We start from the raw sequence: 20,939 nt of genomic DNA on the forward strand, positions 1-20,939 counted from the left end.
CAGATTAGCAGAAAGACACGCGGGTAATTAGTTTGAAATACAGATATGGCTGGCGTAGACAAACAGCCAGAAAAAAAAAAAGCAAAAAACTTTATGATTTTTAACTTGATCTATATGAAAGACAAAAATAAGCACTCACAGATGGAGAGACAGGCGAGCACAGATGGCTGACAGAACGGATTTGCGTACAGTGATAAAGTCAGACTCAGACAGACGTGCAGTTAGCTAGGTAGTTTGGGCAAGTCACCAGGGATCACCATGACCTCTTTTTCTGTGTTTGGTCTGGGCCACAGGGAGCCACCAGTGGGTCAGACTGTCTGGAGGGTCAGGTTACAAACCCAACCCCCCTCGCCTCAAGATGCACTCATACACACACCAATTAGTCTGCCCTTGTCCTGCAGCTGTCAGCCTGCAGGTGGAGCATTTGTAATTTAGAAACAACTGCTCTTGCTAATGAGACACGGGGAGACAATTTTAAAAGGGGACAGAAAGTTTGTCTTTGCTGTGTTTGTTATCATTAAAGAGTAGAAAATATATTTGCGAGACGCTCCAGAGGAGTCATTGGCTCTAGTTTGTGTTTTGGAATAACGCCAATCAGAATAAGGGAACTTGAAGGAAAGCGTTACAACCAACTGTGAACTGAATCTCAGCTTAAAAAAAATATTTTGAATTGTGTCACTATTCATGTAGATATTCAAAGAAAGTTGAATCAGTTCATCTGGACACAACGTTTATTGACGGATCTGTTTCATCACTCATCTAAGTGACCTCTTCAGTCTAAACTGACTGCGGATATCCCCACCCTTATAAACAATACAGTGGCGTAACGACCAAAACCAGCAACCAGTTTCATATGCAAGTATGGGTGTGACCATTAACTAGAGTTTCAGTGGCCATGTGTACTATTCACAGAGGCTTTGGGAATGTTTGCAATCACAGCATTGTAAGATGGCGACAGATGTACTCTTAGCCCCCCCCCCCCCCCGGTTCAGGGATGGTCATTCCCTCTTAAGGGCCCTGACACACCAGGCCGCTGGCCAATGTCGGGCCGTCGGTGAGCGTCTGTGACCCTAGTTTTTGCAGTGTGTCCCGCACCGTCGGCACTAGTCACACCCCTGTCGGCAGCTTTTCGGCCGATCCAGCATGTTGAATCGGCGGAGCCCGTTGGTGAGAGAAATCACTCTGATTGGCTGTTCAGCGTAGCGAAACGGTGCAGAATGTACATGCTAGTTGGCTGTCTGCTGTAGTCTTTGCGGTGTGTTCAAGTGCTGCTTTTTGGCCCAGACGGCAGGCGATGTGAGGCGACGTAACAGTCAGCCTTCGTCGCCGCTAATCGGTTCGGTGTGTCTGGGCCCTGACATAGAAACTAGTCGGTTTAGACTGAATAGGTCACTTAGATTAGCGATGAAGGTTATCTATCAATAAACGTATCCAGATGAACTGATTCAACCTTCTTTGGTTTTCTTACCTGGATAATTGAGCATGCATCAAGACATTCATGTAGATAGTTCCGCACTTATTACCATGAAGTTTTCAAAAAATAAGCTCTGTTAGATGTTATTTAATTTATCAGAATGAAGCAGAAAATTCTTGGCAGTCTCGTCTCAAACTTTATACACGATTGAGGCTGCGTATAGTTTTAAACTGTGTCTTTATAACCCTTCATTAACCAGGCAGATTGACTAAGAACACATTTATAGCACTATAACTGTTTTCTGTATATTATATTATATTATATGGTTTTGGGGGAAGATGTTTTTGTGTTTGGTTTCTATGTAAATCAGAATTGAGCTATTGCTCCCACATAGATTGGTGGTTTGTGTGTTGTCGATGACAGCAGTAAAGCGGGCGTTGTACTCATACCACTGCCGTTGTTTGCAGATGGAGCAGAAGCAGGTTGTCCCTCCGTTCAAGCCCAACATCTCAGGGGAGTTTGGACTGGACAACTTTGATGCACAGTTCACCAACGAGCCCATCCAGCTAACGCCTGATGATGAGTGAGTTTTCCACCTGATATCAGCTCCCGTTTACGTTCGAGCTCTTTTTAAACCGAACTGTTTTCATTTTTAACTAAACTAGTGCCTTTTTTTAAACGATGTCTTTTTTTTTTCCATCCCCACAGCGACGTGGTGAAGAAGATCGACCAGTCTGAGTTCGAGGGGTTCGAGTACATCAACCCGCTCCTGATGTCTGCGGAGGAATGTGTGTGACGGACCTTGAGTTACACGTTAGCGCGCACACCCGTACACCCACACACACCCCGGTGACGTGGCGTCTCGATATCATCAGTTAAATGGTCCCGAGACAACACGCCAAACATCAAACCTTCTGTTCGAGGGCCGAACACACTCAGCAAAACCGCTTATTTGCCAAAACCAGTTTCACACTCTGCCATTTATAACCACTAGCCCTTAAGCCTACCTTCTTTCTTAATTATTTTTGTATTGTGTAAATCCACACTGATATCAGTTCGCTCATCAGGGCCTACTTATCAGTAGCTGACGAGGTTACGAGGTTCTTCCAAGGTTATTGGACACTTGGGCCGGCGGGGGGGACTGGACCGGGGGACTGCCCATGAGAGATGGAGCTGCGTGTCCTTTCTCCACTAGCGGTGTTTTTCGTTGCATATTTTATTTGTACATTTGAAACTACCATTGAAGATAGACAAGGCCTTTTTAGCGCCAAGCCCAGCTAACCGTTGAACACGACCGACAACGTTCATCCTAAAGAAGTCATAATGAAGTCCACAGGGATTATTAGCTTTGTCGCTGCACCGCTTATGTAGAGAAAAGAAGAAACATGACACTAGCCTTTTTTTTCTTTTTTTTTTTTAAACAAAGAAAAACAAATTAATCTATATATTTTTCTCATGTTTTATTTAATGACATAGCAGTCACTATATATGTTGCTCTAAAGTGTTAAGTTGTCCAGCCTCGTTATGAGAACCATAAAGGGTTTGGTCCATTTTGTTGCTATAAATATTGATCATACACTACGTCTGGAACAGAGGAGGTATCCGGTTGGAGAACCTTCTTTCACAGTGAGGGAACCTTTTCCGTAGCAACCAACCAACACTAAGAAAAAAAAAAGAGTTGATACTCAAACTGTGAATGGGAAGTGTTTACTACATGGGGAACTAGGCTGGAGGAGTAGGGCATGATGTCTACGGTTGGAGCTCTAGCTAACTTCTAGCTATGCAGACCATCCATATAATGAACGTTCACACAGGACCAAAAATTGTCTTCTTTTTTTTTTCCTTTTTTTTTTTCAGAGAAAGATGTTTTTCTGGTACGTTTTAGAAGGTACACTATATAAGAATAGGAAGATGAGCTGTCCTAGAAGTTCTGTCTACAGATTCGTCTATTAACTTTTTTTTTTTTTTACAATACTCTGCCTTTCTAAAACCTATTTTCTGTTTAGACTGTTTTTCCCTACTTTCTCGTCATTCCGTGTATTTCTTTCCTGGTTAAAAAAAAGAATACATGAATAAATAAACTGCGTGTTAAAACAGAAGTTCGGTTGGATGTCCAAAGACCAGGTATGATACAGTTGGGTCATTTCACTGGTAGTCCCCAAGGGCTCTGTTTTTAGACCCCTGACAATTGGCATGAAAACTGTAATCTGTCTGCTGTACAAAGAAAGGGACTCTCTATTTTGACCATCTGATGTTTTTTGTAAAAAAAAAAAAAAAAAAAAAAATCCAACAGCTCGAATACATTGAAAATCCCCGAAGAACTGTTTCCTCACCCCTGACTCAAGTTGGGAAAATTGTGGTAAATGATGGTTAAAAAAAAAAGGAAAAATACGAAAATTCCCGACTCTTTTCTAGTCACCGCTTAACTTGTTCAACATTCATGGGTCCACATGGTGACAGGAGGAAAAAGCACATGTAAGACTTGTCTGACACATTTTCTGTTTTACTGTTACCTTTTATGAATCAAATTTACTGTTGAATTTTTTTTTTTTTATCACTTCATTGATTCTTGGTTGTTTTGGGGTGAACCCTTCGAAAACACTACGGTGATCATGATGTGTTACCTTTGTGGGGTGGATGGCACCCCAAGGACTCCGCTGATCTTTATTAACATTATGTAAAGAGAAAAAGGAACATAAAATAAACGTTTTATTTCTCTCCTTGTGGTAACAGGTGTCTGTGTTCATGTTGGCTCCGTGCTGTACATGAAATCACACAGCACAGCGGCTTTAATGTTCCACATTCGGGACCAGCTGACTTCCAGTTAACTCGGGAAGGGGACTTTCTTCTTCGATGCCGAGAAGACGGGAAACCCTTCGTCATGAACGGTTCCTTTTGTTCTGCCCATAAGGAAAGGGTTCAGAATAAAAGTGCCGTCATTAATATGTAAATTATACTTTCAACTGGCATTTCGAGGCTAGCGTATTGAAACCCAGCCCGATGTGTTGCATCAGAGCAGAAGGTTTTCTGGTACAGTTTTCTGTCTGGAGAATATTTGTTTACCAAAGCAAAGGTATTGTGTCCTGTGTTTGTCACATGACCAGCAATTCCAGCGTTGCCACATCAGAATCGTGTGGACGGGCTAATGTCCGCTTACGGACTTACTTTCGGTGGGTCATCAGTTTCAGAAGTTACTGCACCGTTCATGTCATCTGATATACGGCTTGTAAGAGCCTGTAGTGGTTTTATTGCTTGGATCCAGCCAGTTCTCCCGGCCCACACGGGGGGTCTGGAGAGGAGGGGATTTGGGTAGAGCTTTTCCAAAGCAGCTGCTTGTGTCTCCTTTGGTCACGTGACCGTGGCTTTTGGAAGGCACTCGACATCCCCCGCGGGTGAAAAGGTCATCGACACCAGTGCTCTCCCCTCTGCCCTCACACAGCACCGAGCATTGAGGGGTGAAAGAAAGGGCCATGGAAATGATGATGTGTCAGAAATAATGAAACGGATTGATTTGCGCGTTGCAAAAACTCATACAATGCTGGATAGAAAACCCATTGTGCGGGGCTTATTTCACATCCTGCTGTCCATAATCCATTGTGTGTTGTCTCAAATGATCCAGAGTTTGTGGAAAATGGCTTTCCTTGAACGAGCGCGGGAGACGAACCCAGCGCCGCGGAGCCAAGGACGAGGATAAATGTCCTTGTACGATTTTGTATTCCCAAGATGCTGTGTTTGACATTGTTCTCGTGCCCTCTCCGCCGGAGAACGGCGGCTCGCCTCCCCAGGCACCAGGAGCTCCACATCACCCCATGGCAGACACAGGGAAGGCTAACCTTATATAATTGATGATGTAAAAAAAGAAAAAAAAAGAGGAGGATCTGAAAAACATCCTGTTTTAATTGCTCTTATCTTGTTGGGTTTTTCATCCCGTCCCTGAAGGGATTAATTAAGCAATAATAGAATCACACTTGATGCTAAATGCTATCCCTTAGTAAAACACACTGCACTTCAAGGTGCATACTGTACCACTTGGTGTAATGTGCATACTATTAGACTTGCTCATGCCCTCATCTCTGGTACCCAGGTAGTCGGGGGTATGAGTGAATTAAGTGATCAACGGTGAGGTGTATTCCACACACACACACACACACACACACATACACACCATTAATATACAAAGTGAAGGTGGTAATAGTGAATACTACGTCAGTGATGGTAGATTTTGACTAAAAGTGCCATTTATTTCTTTAGCAGTCTTTCAGTCACAAATGATTCTTCACACAATCTTCACAACGTCCCACACTGAAGTTGGTGTACCAGGGCACCGATTTAACAAAAGAAGTGATGAATCACAAGAGATTTTCTTAAATGTGTACATAAAAAAGAAGGTGAGTTGACAGCAATATTTCCCCTTTAAAACAATATAGTTGAAAATGGAATGCATATAAATACATGTTGTACATGCTGCCTTTACAATTTGTAACCTGATGCTGTAAGATGGCGGACCCGTGGCGACTCTGTGATGAGCTGGAGAGCAGCTCATTCATCCAGAAAGTCATTCTGTGCCGTACCAGGCCTGTGCTTGACCTCAGACTTGAGCCACGGCATCAAAACAATTCACAGATCTATCCAATGAGCCACTCTATGCATATTTCAATATCCTACATTGATTTCAGAGAGGATGTATGAAAATGATTGTGAGGCGTCTGACCCCAGGGTCCACTTAGTGCAAAGTCCAATAACACACAGACTTGGCTAATAGAGAGGTCTATCAATGCGCTAGTCGGCTAAATGCTCTCTATGAATACCTGCCGGACGGCTACCACCCCTACCACCTCGTGCTGTTTCCCCCCTTAATGAGCAATCAGCGCTGGTCATGTTATTGCACATATGAGATTAATTTGCTCCCCTCAGTACACAGAGTTATGTTATTACAGGGAAAATCAATGTCCCTCTTGTTCGCTGGGGCTGGACGGGGTGTATGCGCATCTGCTCTCATAATACAACTGCTGACCTTGCTGTCAGAGAGTGAGCCGGAGAGAGGCTTGCAGGGAAATGGTTGACGGTGTTGTTTATCAGAGCTTTATCAAGCCTCGCTCTTATAGGCCTGTGACATCAGACCGTGGGTCAAACAGCCAGCCAGGGTGTAGTTCTCCTCCCTGAGCCTCCCCCCCCCCACCCCACACACACTTATACTCACACACACATGGCCAATTCAGCCAGAGCATGACAACCTTTGGGATAAAAAAAATTCCAGCGAAGACAAGGGATCTGGTTGCTCCGTACGCAGACATAGGAGGCCGCCAAGAACATCCAAAAAGCCCTGTGTGGATGAATAATGGTAATTTCCAGTCCAAGTATCATGAATTCTCTGCTGACATTCTCACATTGTGATATCATCAACACCACCATCACTAAGGCAGGATGGTCTGCCTGACCCCTTGACCTAATACAGACAGTGGGTCCACAAAGAGACATGGGGGGGGGGGGGGTCTGTCATGGAAAAGACATGCCCTGCACAAATTCACCTTTTGAGCGAGATGCGTTTTTCTCTGTTGCCGTAGCTTTTAACAGCCTCTCATTTTACAAACCTGACACGAAGCGGAGGTGACGGGCGCAGCCCGTTGTCAACTCAGTCGGGTGCCAGCAAATCTAAGGCTGTGTCAATAAAACCCTGGTTCTGACCCATATATTCCGGACCCCCCCCACCACCACCACCACCTCAAAAAACAAAAAAATCCGAAACAAAACAAGTATAATCAATAACAGTATTACCATCTGACTCAATAAATTGTATTGACAGCTTTGACAGATCTATGATAAGTACTACGGTGGTGGTGGTGGTGGGGGGGGTTGTTTTAACGCCCCCACTAACGTGTGGGTTAAAACAACCCCCACCGCCGTCTTCGTAGGACACAAGGTATAAAAACCAAGTGTCCTATGAAAACGGCTAATATAAAAACCGACATTTATATTTCTAACATATGAAATACTGGCAAAAAAAACCCCTCACAAACAACTTCTATGTCGATTATTACATATCGCCTGTCGGCTTCTCTTCCCTCTCCGCTGCTAAAAACAAACCCCAGACTGCGAGACAGACAGACAGACAGACAGACAGACAGACACCCCCGCAGTGGTTTCCGTCAGCCGGGTGACGTGTCCCGTCAGCCTGTGCGGTGACGTAGGGGAGCCGTAGCGGTGTGTTTCGGGCTGCGTCTTGTTGACGGTCGGCCAGGCGGCTCAGTACTGAGTGGGACCCGGGAGAGTGTGGACGACCGACGGCGTTCAAGGCAAGTGTTTAGGGGGGCGATGTGATTTGTGTATTTATTTTGTGTGTGCGTGTACGAGCCGTCATATCCCGGCTGTCCGTCAGTGAGGCTTCTACAAACGTTCAGGTTTATTTTATCCTTTTTGCCGCAGCGGATGGAGGGGTCACGCTGTTTAGGGGTTTTTTCTTCTTCTCCCCCTCTCTCTCCCTCTCTCCCCCTCCTCTCCCTCTCCTTTTAACCAGGCGAAGCTAGCCGCGAGCTGGGTTAGCCGTGCTCACGGCTGCCACACAAGTTAACCCGGGCTGCGGGGAGCTAAGCTAGCTCACCGTTAGCCACGTAATGGTTGGGTTATTCACCCGTGCACCCTGGTCCGTAAACGACGAGATATTTCTACAATGCGTGCCGGGGAAAACGCGTTTTAGAAATCTGCAAACAGTCAATACCGCGTTGTGTAGATGTCCGTTTTCTGTGGACTGTCGTGCTTACAGAGGAAATTGTGATTGGGTTTAGATTTTTTTTAATGGTTTTTTTCCCCCCTTCTTCATTTCGAGTGGTCGGATGGTGTATCTCTCCGGCGCTCAGCGTGTGCGCGTGTTAGTGAGGTGCCGCGGATGTTCTACGTCCCGTGCGTGCGTGTGTGTGTGTGTGTGTGTGTGCGCGCGCGTGTAACGCCGTCTCCGCCAGACCAGACTGTAGACAGCGAATGTCATTATCAGCGCTGTCTGCATACCGCTGCCGTCGTGGCGAGCCGGGGAAGGCGAAGTACAATATGCAGAAAAGGAGGGAGGTGCGGTGGCTAGAATAGAGCGGCGCTCCAGCCAGCAAGTCCGCGGTGTCCTTGCAGCGGATCCGAAGGAGGTGGAGGAGGAGGAGGAGGAGGAAGGTGGTGTGTGGTTGTGGGGGTGGGGGGGCACTTCGAGATATTTACTGATATCACGGGGAGCGCTTTTACCGACACACACCGCCGTTCGTGTGTCATCACACGAAACGACGCTGCCATCGAGTTTTCGTGGAGGTAAAAAAAATAAAATCGCCCTATCTGGTTGAATGTACAGTAACACCAAACAAGAAACCACAGTGCCTCAGACTATCAACGGAAATCGGTCGCTGGAATACGCCGATTTTTATTTGACGATGATTTTGGCGTAAAGGCGCTCCAACCCTTCTTTCTCTTTTTTTTCTGAATGAAGCGCGTGTTATGCGCCGCAGTCAGCAGCGGCGTAATCAGTGGAAAATGAGTGTAGTGATTAGCCATAATGGAAGCCTAGTGTTGTTGGGGTTTTTTTTGTGAATATAATTGATATTTACTGAATGAACGTTATCGTTTAGCCTAAAGTCAGTTTGAGAACCCGAATCCCACGTTAGTCCAACAAAACGGCAGTATTAGGGCTATGCCATATATCACGCGTTACTCACTAAGGCGTGATTTACATCCAGTCGCGTGTTTTGTCGCTAGTATGTTTCCAGCCTCTCCTCGTTGTGTCGCGCGGCAGTAGTAGACCGTCATCAACTGTACCACCTTTTAAGTAGGGGGGCACGGGTTGTTTTCGTGGTCACGGTAGATTCAGTAATTCCGCTATAATGGCGAGAGTAGGGGAAAATAGGCCTAATGTCACGCTGTGCGTGTCGGCCACCACTGAATGGGGGGGGGGGGTCTGTCCTGTTACTCTTTTATCAATTGTTTTTCACCCAATTGATGAGGTCAGCGTGGGGTAAGCAGGCCTGGGGTACAACACAATGGTCTGGAATGGCACTTTCATTTACAAAGTGATCGTTTAAGCCTTCCTCCGAGTATCAGATTGAAGACGGGGCAGCGGGATCGTAGTGATTTTTCGCTTGGCTCCTCCGTCTGGCCAACGGGTTTTGCTCGTTTGAACTCGCACTCTGCGTTGGAGATGTTGTTTCGCCGCCTCTGGTGAAAACCCGGACGCAGTCGCCCTGGGGTTCAATTACAGCGACCGAAAAGCCCCGTGTTTGTGTGAAGTATGGTAATGGCCATTTGGCGTAGTCTTCCATGCAAACAGCCATTGACCTCTTCATCCTCCAACTTGGATAGCTGCCATAAAACATTTATGATATTAAAACGTGCTCCACAACTTTATTTATGTAACATAGATTTCAGTTAGTTTGTTTTTCAACAAAACGGCTTTAGATATATTATACTTTGCTCTCTTCTCATTCTAAATTCCTTCCTTTCTACTCATGCTTTAGGAAGCAGACCAAAACACACTGAAACCCTCAGTCATCATCATGCATGTGTCTGAATACCTGAAGATTTGTATCATTTGAAAAGAAATAAGGACATAACACAGACTCGGAGGAAAACAAGAACTTCAACCAGCAGAACTATAAACTTGTGCTTAGACATGGCCAGTACCCAGACCAGTTTGAAAACCCCTTTCAAAGACTTGACCTCATTCAAGGGCAACATGAAGCGGCTGTATCGGGAAAGGCTTGAAGATGCGCCCATCAAGAAGCGGGTGATGGCAGAGATCAACCTGAAGCGCCGCAGCTTGGACTCACTCTCCAGGACACCCAAGGTGAAAAGGGAGCAGCTCGATGAGCCCCACCACGACTACATGGATGTGGAGGGCCGGGCTGAGCTTCATGTGGTGGGCTCCACCAAAGCCTTGGACCTGAGCCCCGGGCTCAAACACACCCTGGCCCAGTTCACCCTTAGCAGCCAGAGCTCTCTTGGGGGCCCGGCTGCTTTCTCGGCCCGCACTGGCCAGGAGCCCTCCCCTGCTGGCATGGCCCCCCTGCCCTCCCCTCCTGTGCTGGGAGGGGGCCCCCTGCTGGTTCCCTGTGACAGCTCTACGGAGCTCACACACTCCCTGCTGGAGGGAGAGTCCATTTCCTGCTTCGCAGTTGGGGGAGAGAAACGCCTCTGCCTCCCCCAGGTGCTCAACTCGGTGTTGCGTGACTTTTCGCTACAGCAGATTAACGCCGTGTGTGATGAGCTCTATGTCTACTGCTCGCGCTGTGATGCAGAGCAGCTGCACATCCTCAAGGTGCTGGGCATCCTGCCCTTCAATGCCCCCTCCTGTGGCCTCATCACCCTGACTGATGCACAGAGGCTGTGCAATGCCCTGCTGCGCCCTGGTGCCACCCTGCCTGCCGACCCCAGCGGTAAGCTGCCGGCCCAGGGTCTGCTGAAAGAGAGCGAAGCCAGCTTCCAGGTGGAGCACCAGTGCCTGGGGAAGTGCCAGGGCCTGTTTGTTCCCCAGTTCTACACCCAGCCAGAGGCACCCTGCATCCAGTGTGTGGAGTGTCAGTTGCTCTTCTCGCCACAGAAGTTTGTTATGCACTCGCACAAGTCGCCTGACAAGAGGACCTGCCACTGGGGCTTTGACTCAGCCAAATGGCCCTGCTACCTACAGCTTGCCCGGAAGTACCAGGGCACACCTGAGGAGCCGCAGCTCAAGCAGCTCCTAGATGAAGTCAAGGAGAAGTTCCACTACCAGCTCAAGAGGTCGCTGGACAAAGTAAGTGTTCTCTTGAGTGATGCCAGTTTGTGTTTTAACTGTGTCTTTGCTTTCATGCATGTAGTTATTGACATTCATCATGAGCTGTTTCCTAAGGGTAACCAATCCAAGCTGCGGTTGTTTTTGTGTGATGTTCTCCAAAACTCTCCATGTTGGCTGTTCTAGCCTCTCCCTCCCCTCTCCCTAATGGCCCCTTATCAACCTGTGTTCTGTTTTCTGCAGCTGTGAGTAGACCCATCTCCTTGCTGGTGTTTTCTTAAACCAACGCTGACCTAGAATGTGTGTGTGAAGCTTGGGACAGGTGGTGACATATGCTTGGCTCAGTCTGGCCTGATGAGGCCTGGCCAGCTGGTTACAGCTGAAGGGGAAGTGCATCATTTGTCCCCTAAGGTCACCGGGAGGTCATGCGATAATGTCATTGAACAAAAGGCCTCAATTAGGGGGGTGACCTCTTTCGTTCTAGTGGAGAGAATATTTGTGTTGACTGGATACTTAACAGTGAATTTCAAAGGTCTAAAATGAAAAAGATTTAAGATTTGAAGTCATCATCCCGTCTTGTAAATATGACTTGAATGTCATTTTTGAAGGTCTTCTTGAGACATACTCCTGTATCTTCATATACGTAAATATTTAAATACCCAAACGCCCGTAGAACAGCAAGCAAAAGGGGTAGATTTAGGTTTGGCGAATTGCTCAAGAGCACTTTGGCACTGTTAGTATTTAGCACCAGGCAAAACAAATACCCCTTTAACTGTTAATCAGCCCCCTACCTCCGGACTAACCTGGTAGGGAAACAGGTTAATTTGATCACCAGTAAACACAAGTTAAAGAGCCAGCCAGGACTCTATAGTTTTGTAAGGAGGAAGGTTTTAGACCATTCTTGTTTTTTCTGCCAGGGGTAAACAGAAACATTAACATGTGCTGGTGTGTTTTTGAAAATACTTTAAAAATCTATACGCGATGTGCATACATGTTTCTTGAATGAGATAACTGATGGATTTCAGGTGCCAAATGAGTGTCAGTTTCACTTTAGAAAGGCAGTTTACCCCCAGCTCGTGACTGGTGGGGTTGACTGGTGGCAGCAGGGTGGCAGGCGGGGGGGTTAAGGGAGAGACTACAGCAGACCCACGTCGCAGCTTGTGTTTATAGTGTGTGTGCAGGTGTCTGTGAGCACGGCGCTACAGTTCCGGTCTCTCCCCGTGTGTTTAACTTGGTGCGAGCGTGCCGGAAATACCGTCTGCAGTCTCGCCTAGTGCCTCGACTGCATTCCACCCCACCCCCCACCCCGTCTCACTTCATTTCTCTTCCGCCTCCTAAGCTCAGGGTACACGCCTTGGACGATGTAGGCCAAAGTTAGGTTTTGTCTCCCTACACGTACGTGTTTTTGTAGCGCTGCAGTCAAAGGTGCACACGCGTGCACACACACACACAAACGTGTGTAAACCAACAGGCAGCACACGGCGGCAGACACACACACACACACATGTGAATGAGTCCCACACGCCTCGCTGTGTGTGGGCACGCGGGGCAGCTCGCCACTCTGCTGTATGTGATGAGCCGCGAACTGGAGGCTGGTATGACACATCCGCGTCTTTCTGTGTCTCACGCTTTAACCAGGCTGTCTGGAGCCTCGGCCTCGCCACAGTTTCAGGTGCCGTCTCGTCCCCGCCGCGGGACTTTCCTGCTTAGGCAACAATGTTTTCTGTTATTTTATTTTTGAAGCCCGTGTTGGGCTGTATTGACTGGCTCTATGGTGTTGTGTTAAATGGTGGGGGCTCAATAGTGTAGTACAGACTGTTGAAGGGAAACATGAGGCATCACTGAGTCTGTGAAGACGCACACACATACACACACACACATGATCACACAATCACCGACTACCAGATTCCTGGAAAGGCACTTGCTTGCAACACAGCAGGAAGCAGGTGACTGCCGCTATCGAGAGGAACCCCCCCCCCCCCGCCAACACACACACACACACTCCAGAGCGGATGGATGGGTGTGTGAAAGGTCGGCGGCCAGAGAAAGCGGTGACCCCGTACTGGCCTGCGCCTCTTGGGACATTGGGGTTCCTCTCTAGGTCCAAAACTTGTGGACGAAAGTGTGTGTGTGTGTGTGTGTGTGTGTGTGTGTGTGTGTGTCTGTGTGTGTCTGTGTCTGTGTGTGTGTGTGTAATGGAGAGAGTTCCGTTCGTTTGAGTGAGCAGGAAGCGAAGCAGACGGACATGTCTCTCACCCTGAACATCCTCCAGACTCTCAGCGTCCAGCCGTCTCCGCTGCGCTGTTAGCGTGACTCATAGTTTCCACATCCCAGTGGATGTTAGCGAAAGGGCAGCCGGGGGAGCCCGTAGACCCACATACCTTCAGAGAGATGGGCCGACGTGTTGGTTTAACCTCGACTCCAGACCCCCCTCTCCCCAACAGGCCCTTATTTACACACACACAGTCAATGTGCACATTATTGACTGGCAGTTCAAGGTTTTCCAGCGAGCTCTGGGGGCCGCTGGAGGAAAAGAGATACAAACAAGAGAGTATTCTGAAACCCCCCCCCCCCATCCAACTGCTACTAGCCCCACATCCTGTCGGGAGAGTTTGGTCTAAATAGGAGAAGGTTAAGCCCCCCCGCCCCCTTCTGCTCTAAATGGCCCTTTGTGCCTCCAGGCACCGTTACCTGGTCTGCCAGTCCCCCGCTTTGTAAATAGTCCACGAGACAGACATTACCAACTGACAGCTACAAGCTGGCGGCTTATCTCGAGAGTTGTTCTGGCATTTTCTAAAATAAAAAAAAAAGTTTATGGCACCCGTAGGAGATGATGAAAACTCATACCTCCTTCTCAGATGAGATGATGCAGTGTCATTTTTGTGAGGAGGTGTTTTTTTGAGGGGGGGGGGGTTTCAATGAGGGTGGAAAGAATGAAAATTCCCGCTCGATGATTTGGCCCCCGTTGTGAAATATTAGTCTGGCTGAAGGAACGCTATGTCTCTCTGAGCTGAATGTTTCCAGGAGCCTGTCATCACAGACGGGCGGTGACGCAGCAGCCGTGTGTTAGAGGGCAGGTCAATGACAAAATCCCCAAACCAGATTAGGTGAACTGTATTTATACCGAGCCTACGCTAAAGGGCATGTTTTCACGTTATTGGGGTCAACCTTTTGTTTTTCCTTTATGAATTCTGATGTAATTTTATCTTGAGTGAAAATTGTGTGAATCCCTTGTTTTGAGTCATGAGCTTGAAATAAACAGTTTTGCACCGGGGGAAGATTTAACACCAGAAGATTATTTCATAACACATGCTAAAAGTAAGAATAGATTACACAAGGAAAAAGTTTAAAAAAGTAGTCGAAACTATCAAATGTTTCTATGACCCTGTACTGTTGATTATACTGATGTTTTTTTACTGCTTTGTTGTTTATTGTAGCTTTTATTACTAATTGTATATGGTGGAAGGTGACCTTGAGTGTCATGAAAGAAGCCATTAAATTATATTATTATTATTGATATTTATTATTTATCTGTTGCTTATAAGCTAAACCGTAGCTTAACCATAACTGAGCAGCAATGGTAGTTGTGTTGTTTGTTGGCTTCTGTCGCCTGTTTGCCTCAGCCCTGTTTGTGTAGTGTTGTTTTGGCCCGGAGTCAGCAGTGTCAGACGGAGAGAACAGCCTTCCACTGTCTGTCTGCCTAGTCAGGGTTGAGAAAGTGGCTGCGGTGCAGACGGTAGACAGCTGTCTCTCTCTGGCTTCCTCTATTCGCTATTTGGAAACCAGTGACTTCATTACCGCAAACCGACACAGCTGCACCCTCTGACTGTCTCCTCTCTTGCTCCTCTCTGTCTGTCTGTCTAGCTGTTTGCCTCTCTGTCTGTCTGTCTGTCTGTCTATTTTGTCTGTCTGTCTGTCTATTTTGTCTGTCTGTCTAGCTGTCTGCCGGCCTGTCTGTCTAGCTATCTGCCTGCCTCTGTCTGTCTGTCTGTCTGTCTGTCTGCCTACCTATCTGTCGCTGTCTGTCTGTCTGTCTGTCTGCCTGCCTACCTATCTGTCTCTGTCTGTCTGTCAGTCTGTCAGTCTCTGTCTGTCATGCTATTGGGCTTTATCTAATTGGATTTTGGCAGGCCTGCTCATTGTTAACGAGTCTGCCTTTGAGCCTTCTATGACTTCCTCTTTCCACTACCTTTCCCTGTCTCTCTCTCTGTCTCTCTCTCTGTCTCTCTCTTTCCCTGGTGCATGTCCTCACAAATCGTGCCTTAGCCCACCGGTCTTTTCTTTAACATGTGATCCCTCACACCTCACCATTCCCTTTCTTCTTCCTGCTCAGTGGCACCCAAAAAGCCTTACCAATGCCCATGTGTGCCTTTAAACAGTCAACCACACCACGACCCCCCCCTCCAACCCACCCACCCACCCACACACCCACACCCACACACACACATCCTGTGGGGCACCAATTAGCAGACAGCAACAAAATAAGCAGCCAAATGACCCGATAAGTCAATCGTTACATAAGCGAGAAGACCACTTGTGACTGTGAAGGCGGATGAGAGGAAAGCCAACTGTTATTGATTGGGTCTCCAGCCTTGATGGATGTGGCGAGTCGTTGGGTGTCACCGGCGGTGGGGCGGGAGGTTGGGGTTAGGTCGGAGGAGACGGGGAGCGGGAAAGAGAGCGAGAAGGATGGGAAGCATTCAGGAGGCAGTTGGGAAAGGGAACAGCCGATGGCGCGGAAGAGGAGTCTTTAGTGGCAAGGGAAGGGCCGATGGGGGGAGTCCAAGCTAACTTAACCCCCCCCACACACACACACACACACACACTTCGTGTCTTCGCCTGCATTACTCAGACAGGCTTCCAGACAGACAGACACGGTGCAGATGTGGTATGAAAACACAATGCCCGCAGGTGGGAAGAGTGTGGGGCAAGAGGGTGGATAAACCCAAAGAGAGAGGTGAGGAGAGGGGAAAAGCGGGGGCACGTCGGCTCAGGGCAGTTGGCTCCTACTGTTGTTACATTCACAGCCTCCCCCGCCCATCTTTTAATCTCTCGTTTCCCTCCAACCAATCAGGTTGATTCATTAACCTCAAAACACCTGTTCTTAACTCAACATCTAGTCAGGAGCCGCCCTCCACCCGGCCAATCACGCGCTGGTTGGCTGGGCTATAGTTGCCCCTATTGGATTTCCCCCCACACCACCACCAACCACCACTCCAAGCGTGTATGAGAGGTTCCCACATGTTCATGACTTCTCGGAAATCAGTGTAGAACAGAAAGTACTGTGTCCAGATTGTGATCTCTGGTCCGGCCTTTGAAAATGAACATTGGCTTCCGTCACCGCGTCAGTTTCTGCTTTTCAAAGTGGTCTCCATCACCCGCACTTCCCCTCCACCCTACTTTACTTAACCAGCCGAATGCGGTTTGTGTTGGAAAGCAGCCGTTATTCAGCAGGTTTGTTTCCTTCCCTGACGACGGCCAGCGATTCGCCGCCATTACCCAGGCTCGAGCTCCTCTCCTGGCATGGCCGTGGGTCTGGAGTGAGCTAGCTACTCCCAAGCGGGCGGCTGAGCTAGGCTGAGCGAGATATGGAGGAGCCTCCGTCACATCTGCCAGGATACACACAGACCAAACCAGCCGGCTGTGGACCACCCAGCCGAATCTCCCAAGGGCTTTTTGTTTTTCTTTCTTTCTTCCTTTTTTTTTAAAGAGCCCCAGACTGACATGCCTGTTTGCATGGCTGCCGCCCCACCTCACCCCCCACCCCCCGGTGTCACCCACCCACAGGGGTTTCAGACCTCACTTCAAGGGAAAACGAGGAGGAGAGCGAGTGAGGTAGAAAGGGAGCTTGTAATAGAGCTGCGAGTTTAAAAACGACACGGGGGGGAGGGGGGGAGAGCGGCTTGAATCGTTACACTGCAAGTTGTGTAGCCAGAGCTGGTTTTCTTTTTGTCGTCGTCCCCCCCCCCACCCACCGTTTCCATGAGACCAGAATAATAAGGAACCTCGTTATTTATAAATTGAGGTGTTGATGAGAAGATTAACAGTCCAATGTCTTGTCTACCCAGGAGACAGTCAGGAAGGGTTTGTGGGGGGGGGGGTCTGAGCGGAGGAGGGAGATGGTTACACCGTAAAGGGGAAGGCTGCCATCTTGTGTGTGTGTGTGTGTGTGTGTGTGTGTGTGCGCGTGTGTGTGGAGTGCGTTAGCATTTGAAAGGCTCTTCTGTGCAGCTTCCCTGGCGGGAGCGGTGATTAATGGAGATCTAAATGGAGAGGCCCGGCGACAAGCGCCGCCGCGCATGGCGGACGCGAGCGTACCGTATAGCCTCGGCTCCCGTGCCTCGTGTTTCCTCTCGCAGCCCCGGTCTCCCAGACAGGCGGGTAAACGGGGCATATCAAAGGCGTGTCATGTGTCCCGCTGGGCTGCCACCCGACGCATCCACAACGCGTTAAGGGCCCAGCCGCTCCGCTGATCCATTATGCATGACGCAAACACGGGGAAATCGCGGGGAAATAGTCCGGCTGCGCGATTAAAGGAATCCCTCGCCCCCCCGTCCCCGTCCCCGTCCTCCACCGCGCCGCTAATTGAACTCGCGTGTTCGGTAACAGCTTTGTCTTTTCCATGTTGAAGCAGTTCCGCCGCCGGTGTTTGTTTGATAAGGTGTTTGTCGAAATGGCCCCACGTGTGCTCAATGGCGCGGAGCGCCGCCGCGGCCCGTGCTGAGTTTCTGTTTTAACCCCTTCCGCCTTGGTGCCGGATGAAAGCGTTAGCAGAGCGGCGTGAGAGGGAGAACAGGCTGGCCGGGTTAGCTCATTACCTGCACCTCCAGCTATTTATGTCGCGGCCTCACCTTTGCTCCACTAACATCAAACGCCCTCAGAGCGCTCCTTCCCGTTCCCTGGCTGTGTGGTTCCTGTAGTTTGTAAATCCTTCTCGCACTCGGGTGGGGGGCTTGACTGATGATGTTCAAGGCCCGGCTGTGGAGCCAGGAGCCAGACCACGGTAATGACAGTTGAAACGGGTGTCGTTTTGTCGTCTTAGCGGTGTTCAATCTCTTTCAGTCCGGTCCCTCGACGCACGCTGATGTGTTTATCTTGCCGCCGTTCGCACGCGCCCATGGGAATCACCTGTCTCCCTGGCCTTTCACATAAAACACAAACACACACTCAACGCAATCCCGCTAGTTTCTCAGTGGTCCCACAGGGTTTCAAACCAGCTCAACTAGACCCTGTAAGGAGAATGCCGCTTTCTCTTGTCTCCTCAGCGCCCCGACCACATTTTTTCGCTGTTTAAGCGAAGTGGTAGACTGTCCTTTAGGTCACTGACCTCCAGTTAGCATGTATTACTTACCATCCATCCATCCATCCATCCATCCATTATCCAAACCGCTTATCCTGCTCTCAGGGTCATGGGGAAGCTGGAGCCTATCCCAGCAGTCATTGGCGGCAGGCGGGGAGACACCCTGGACAGGCCGCCAATCCATCATAGGGCCGACACACACACATGCACACCTAGGGGCAATTTAGTACGGCCGATTCGCCTGACCTGCATGTCTTTGGACTGTGAGAGGAAACCAGAGCACCCAGAGGAAACCCACGCAGACACGGGGAGAACATGCAAACTCCACACAGAGGACGACCCGGGACGATGACCCCCCCCCCCCCCCCCAAGGTTGGGCAACCCTGGGGCTCGAACCCAGGACCTTCTTGCTGCGAGACGACCGGGCTAACCACTGCGCCACCGTGCCGCCCATTACTTACCAGTGTTTATAAAATATTTAACGTGCATTTTTATAGGGGCCGCAGCTGTAGAAACTGAAAAAGGTTTGTCTCACAGGGTGGCACGCAAGCTAGTTGTCCAATCCTCCTCGGCTGCCCCATGTCCTGCAGTGTGTATTTGAATACATAGCTGTGTGTGTGCATGCACGAACCCTTTTTGAGTATGTGTCACCTTTTTTTTTTCTTCTTTACTTTGCCGTCTGCCTTCATTACAGCTTGCGTCTGAGCAGGCTTGCTGCTGGGTAGACTTGACTCACATGGGGGCCCGACTGGCCCCGAATTTTTTTCTTTTTTTCTTCCTGTGAAGACTTAAGTGTTGCGTTGTGGTTTACAGTGAGACTTCAGCCAGTTTCTCTGACAAGTACTCCTGTCATCCCAGACAGGTGTGCGTCATCATTACCCAAACGATCTGGCTAGAGACACATCCTCATCCCAGGCCGCACCACGTGTCATTCTATGCAAGTGTCTTTATCAGATGCAGGGGTTAAACACACCACCAACAAAAAGGGGGAGGGGGGGTACATTTTGGCTACGGTTGCCAAGGTTGTTTCCTCGTTAGTGAACGGGAAAAGTAACAACGTTATTCCTCTAGCAACGCCGTTATGACCATCACCAATAGCCAGGTGATGGAGGGTCGGTTTCTGAGGCAGCCTTGGCGTGAGAGCCTTGAGTTGTGCTTGTGTGATGACGTCCCTCACAGAGAGCACACACACACACATGAAGGAAGGCAAAGTGGACAACATTCACTGCCACTAGCAGTGGGGACGGAGTTTGTATTTGTGCGTCTACATGTGCCACGTGAGTGCGCACCCACACGCACACTCAGTGCGTTGGCATTCGGTTATATGACCGTGATAAACTCCGCAGTTGTCACAAACATCAAGGAAGGCAAAGGGTCAAACAAAGGCTGAGAAGGACACACACATAGAGAGGCCGCTTCCTCCTGCCCTGCAGTGTGAGTCATGGTGGGGGTGGGGGGATGTCTGTTGTGGTCTCGTCTCTTCTCATTATCGTCATCGCGGTCACCATGGAGCTAGAACGAAGATTTATCATCGTCCTCGTCTCGCATGTGCACTCTTTGATGTGTGCCCAGGTGTGTTCAATTAGACGTCTATGACTCACAGATAATGATTTTTTATTTAATTATTTATTTATTTAACCTCAACCACAGTCTGCCTCTGGTAAGTCGTCATGCGTGCTCACTGACTGTGTCAGTTAACCTAGTCTGGGGATTGGGCGGTAGCTACCGGTTCACTTGTCGGAGGTTCGTAAGCGTCATTGTCACCCTACCTGAAGTGGGACACTGTCACCAGCTTTTAGCCTCATGGCAGGTTTGTGTTTTGCGAGATTCTTCACAAGTCATCACCTAAAGGCTCTTTACTCTTGACATTCATGTTCTGCTCTGCCAGTGGCCAGGGAAAGGAATGATCTCCTCAGTGATTGTGTCTTTTTTGTACATTTATGAAGTGCAATCAGAGTGTGGAGAAGTGTCTCAGAGACTGTAAAGCCAAGCTGCCGATGCAGACAGGCAGAGGAAGCTCCTAACAGGCTCCTGCATGTAATATGAATGAGACCGGAGCTCCCTGCGGGACAGGCAGGGGACCCAGGGCCTGTCCAGATTCAAAAATCTCTGTGTGTACATGCGTGTATGTGACTTTGTGTCTGTCTAAGCTATTCCCCCTGTGGGGCATTTTGGCCAAGTGGAGCGCTATCTTTCTAATGCTGTGACTGTACTGTGGGTGGGCCTCTCTCTCTCTCTCGCTCTGTCTGTCTCTCGCTCTCGCTCTGTCTGTCTCTCGCTCTCTCTCTCGCTCTCGCTCTGTCTGTCTCTCGCTCTGTCTGTCTCTCGCTCTCGCTCTCGCTCTGTCTGTCTCTCGCTCTCTCTCTCGCTCTCGCTCTCTCTCTCGCTCTCTCTCTCGGTCTGTCTGTCTCTCGCTCTCTCTCTCGCTCTCTCTCTCGGTCTGTCTGTGTCTTGCTCTCTCTCTTTCACTCTCTGTCTCGCTCTCGCTC

At 48.9% G+C, this 20,939-nt stretch overlaps 2 protein-coding genes across 3 annotated transcripts in view; both read left to right on the forward strand.

Moving 5' to 3' along the window:
• Window positions 1-4,132, forward strand: part of prkci (protein kinase C, iota) — a 37,033-nt gene extending 32,901 nt beyond the window's left edge. For both annotated transcript variants that reach the window (XM_056292553.1, XM_056292554.1), the window contains exons 17-18: window positions 1,882-1,997; window positions 2,123-4,132. In XM_056292553.1, the coding sequence (XP_056148528.1) occupies window positions 1,882-1,997; window positions 2,123-2,210 (204 nt within the window). In that variant the 3' untranslated portion in view covers window positions 2,211-4,132. The remainder of the gene's footprint in view (window positions 1-1,881; window positions 1,998-2,122) is intronic.
• A 3,093-nt stretch (window positions 4,133-7,225) lies between these two features.
• skila (SKI-like proto-oncogene a) overlaps window positions 7,226-20,939 on the forward strand; it is a 40,905-nt gene continuing 27,191 nt past the window's right edge. Inside the window, exons 1-2 of the mRNA XM_056292552.1 lie at window positions 7,226-7,711; window positions 9,902-11,171. Coding sequence (XP_056148527.1) covers window positions 10,053-11,171 — 1,119 coding nt within the window. The 5' untranslated portion in view covers window positions 7,226-7,711; window positions 9,902-10,052. The remainder of the gene's footprint in view (window positions 7,712-9,901; window positions 11,172-20,939) is intronic.

Source organism: Lampris incognitus, chromosome 14, assembly GCF_029633865.1.
Source record: "Lampris incognitus isolate fLamInc1 chromosome 14, fLamInc1.hap2, whole genome shotgun sequence".
Taxonomy (NCBI): Eukaryota; Metazoa; Chordata; class Actinopteri; order Lampriformes; family Lampridae; genus Lampris; species Lampris incognitus.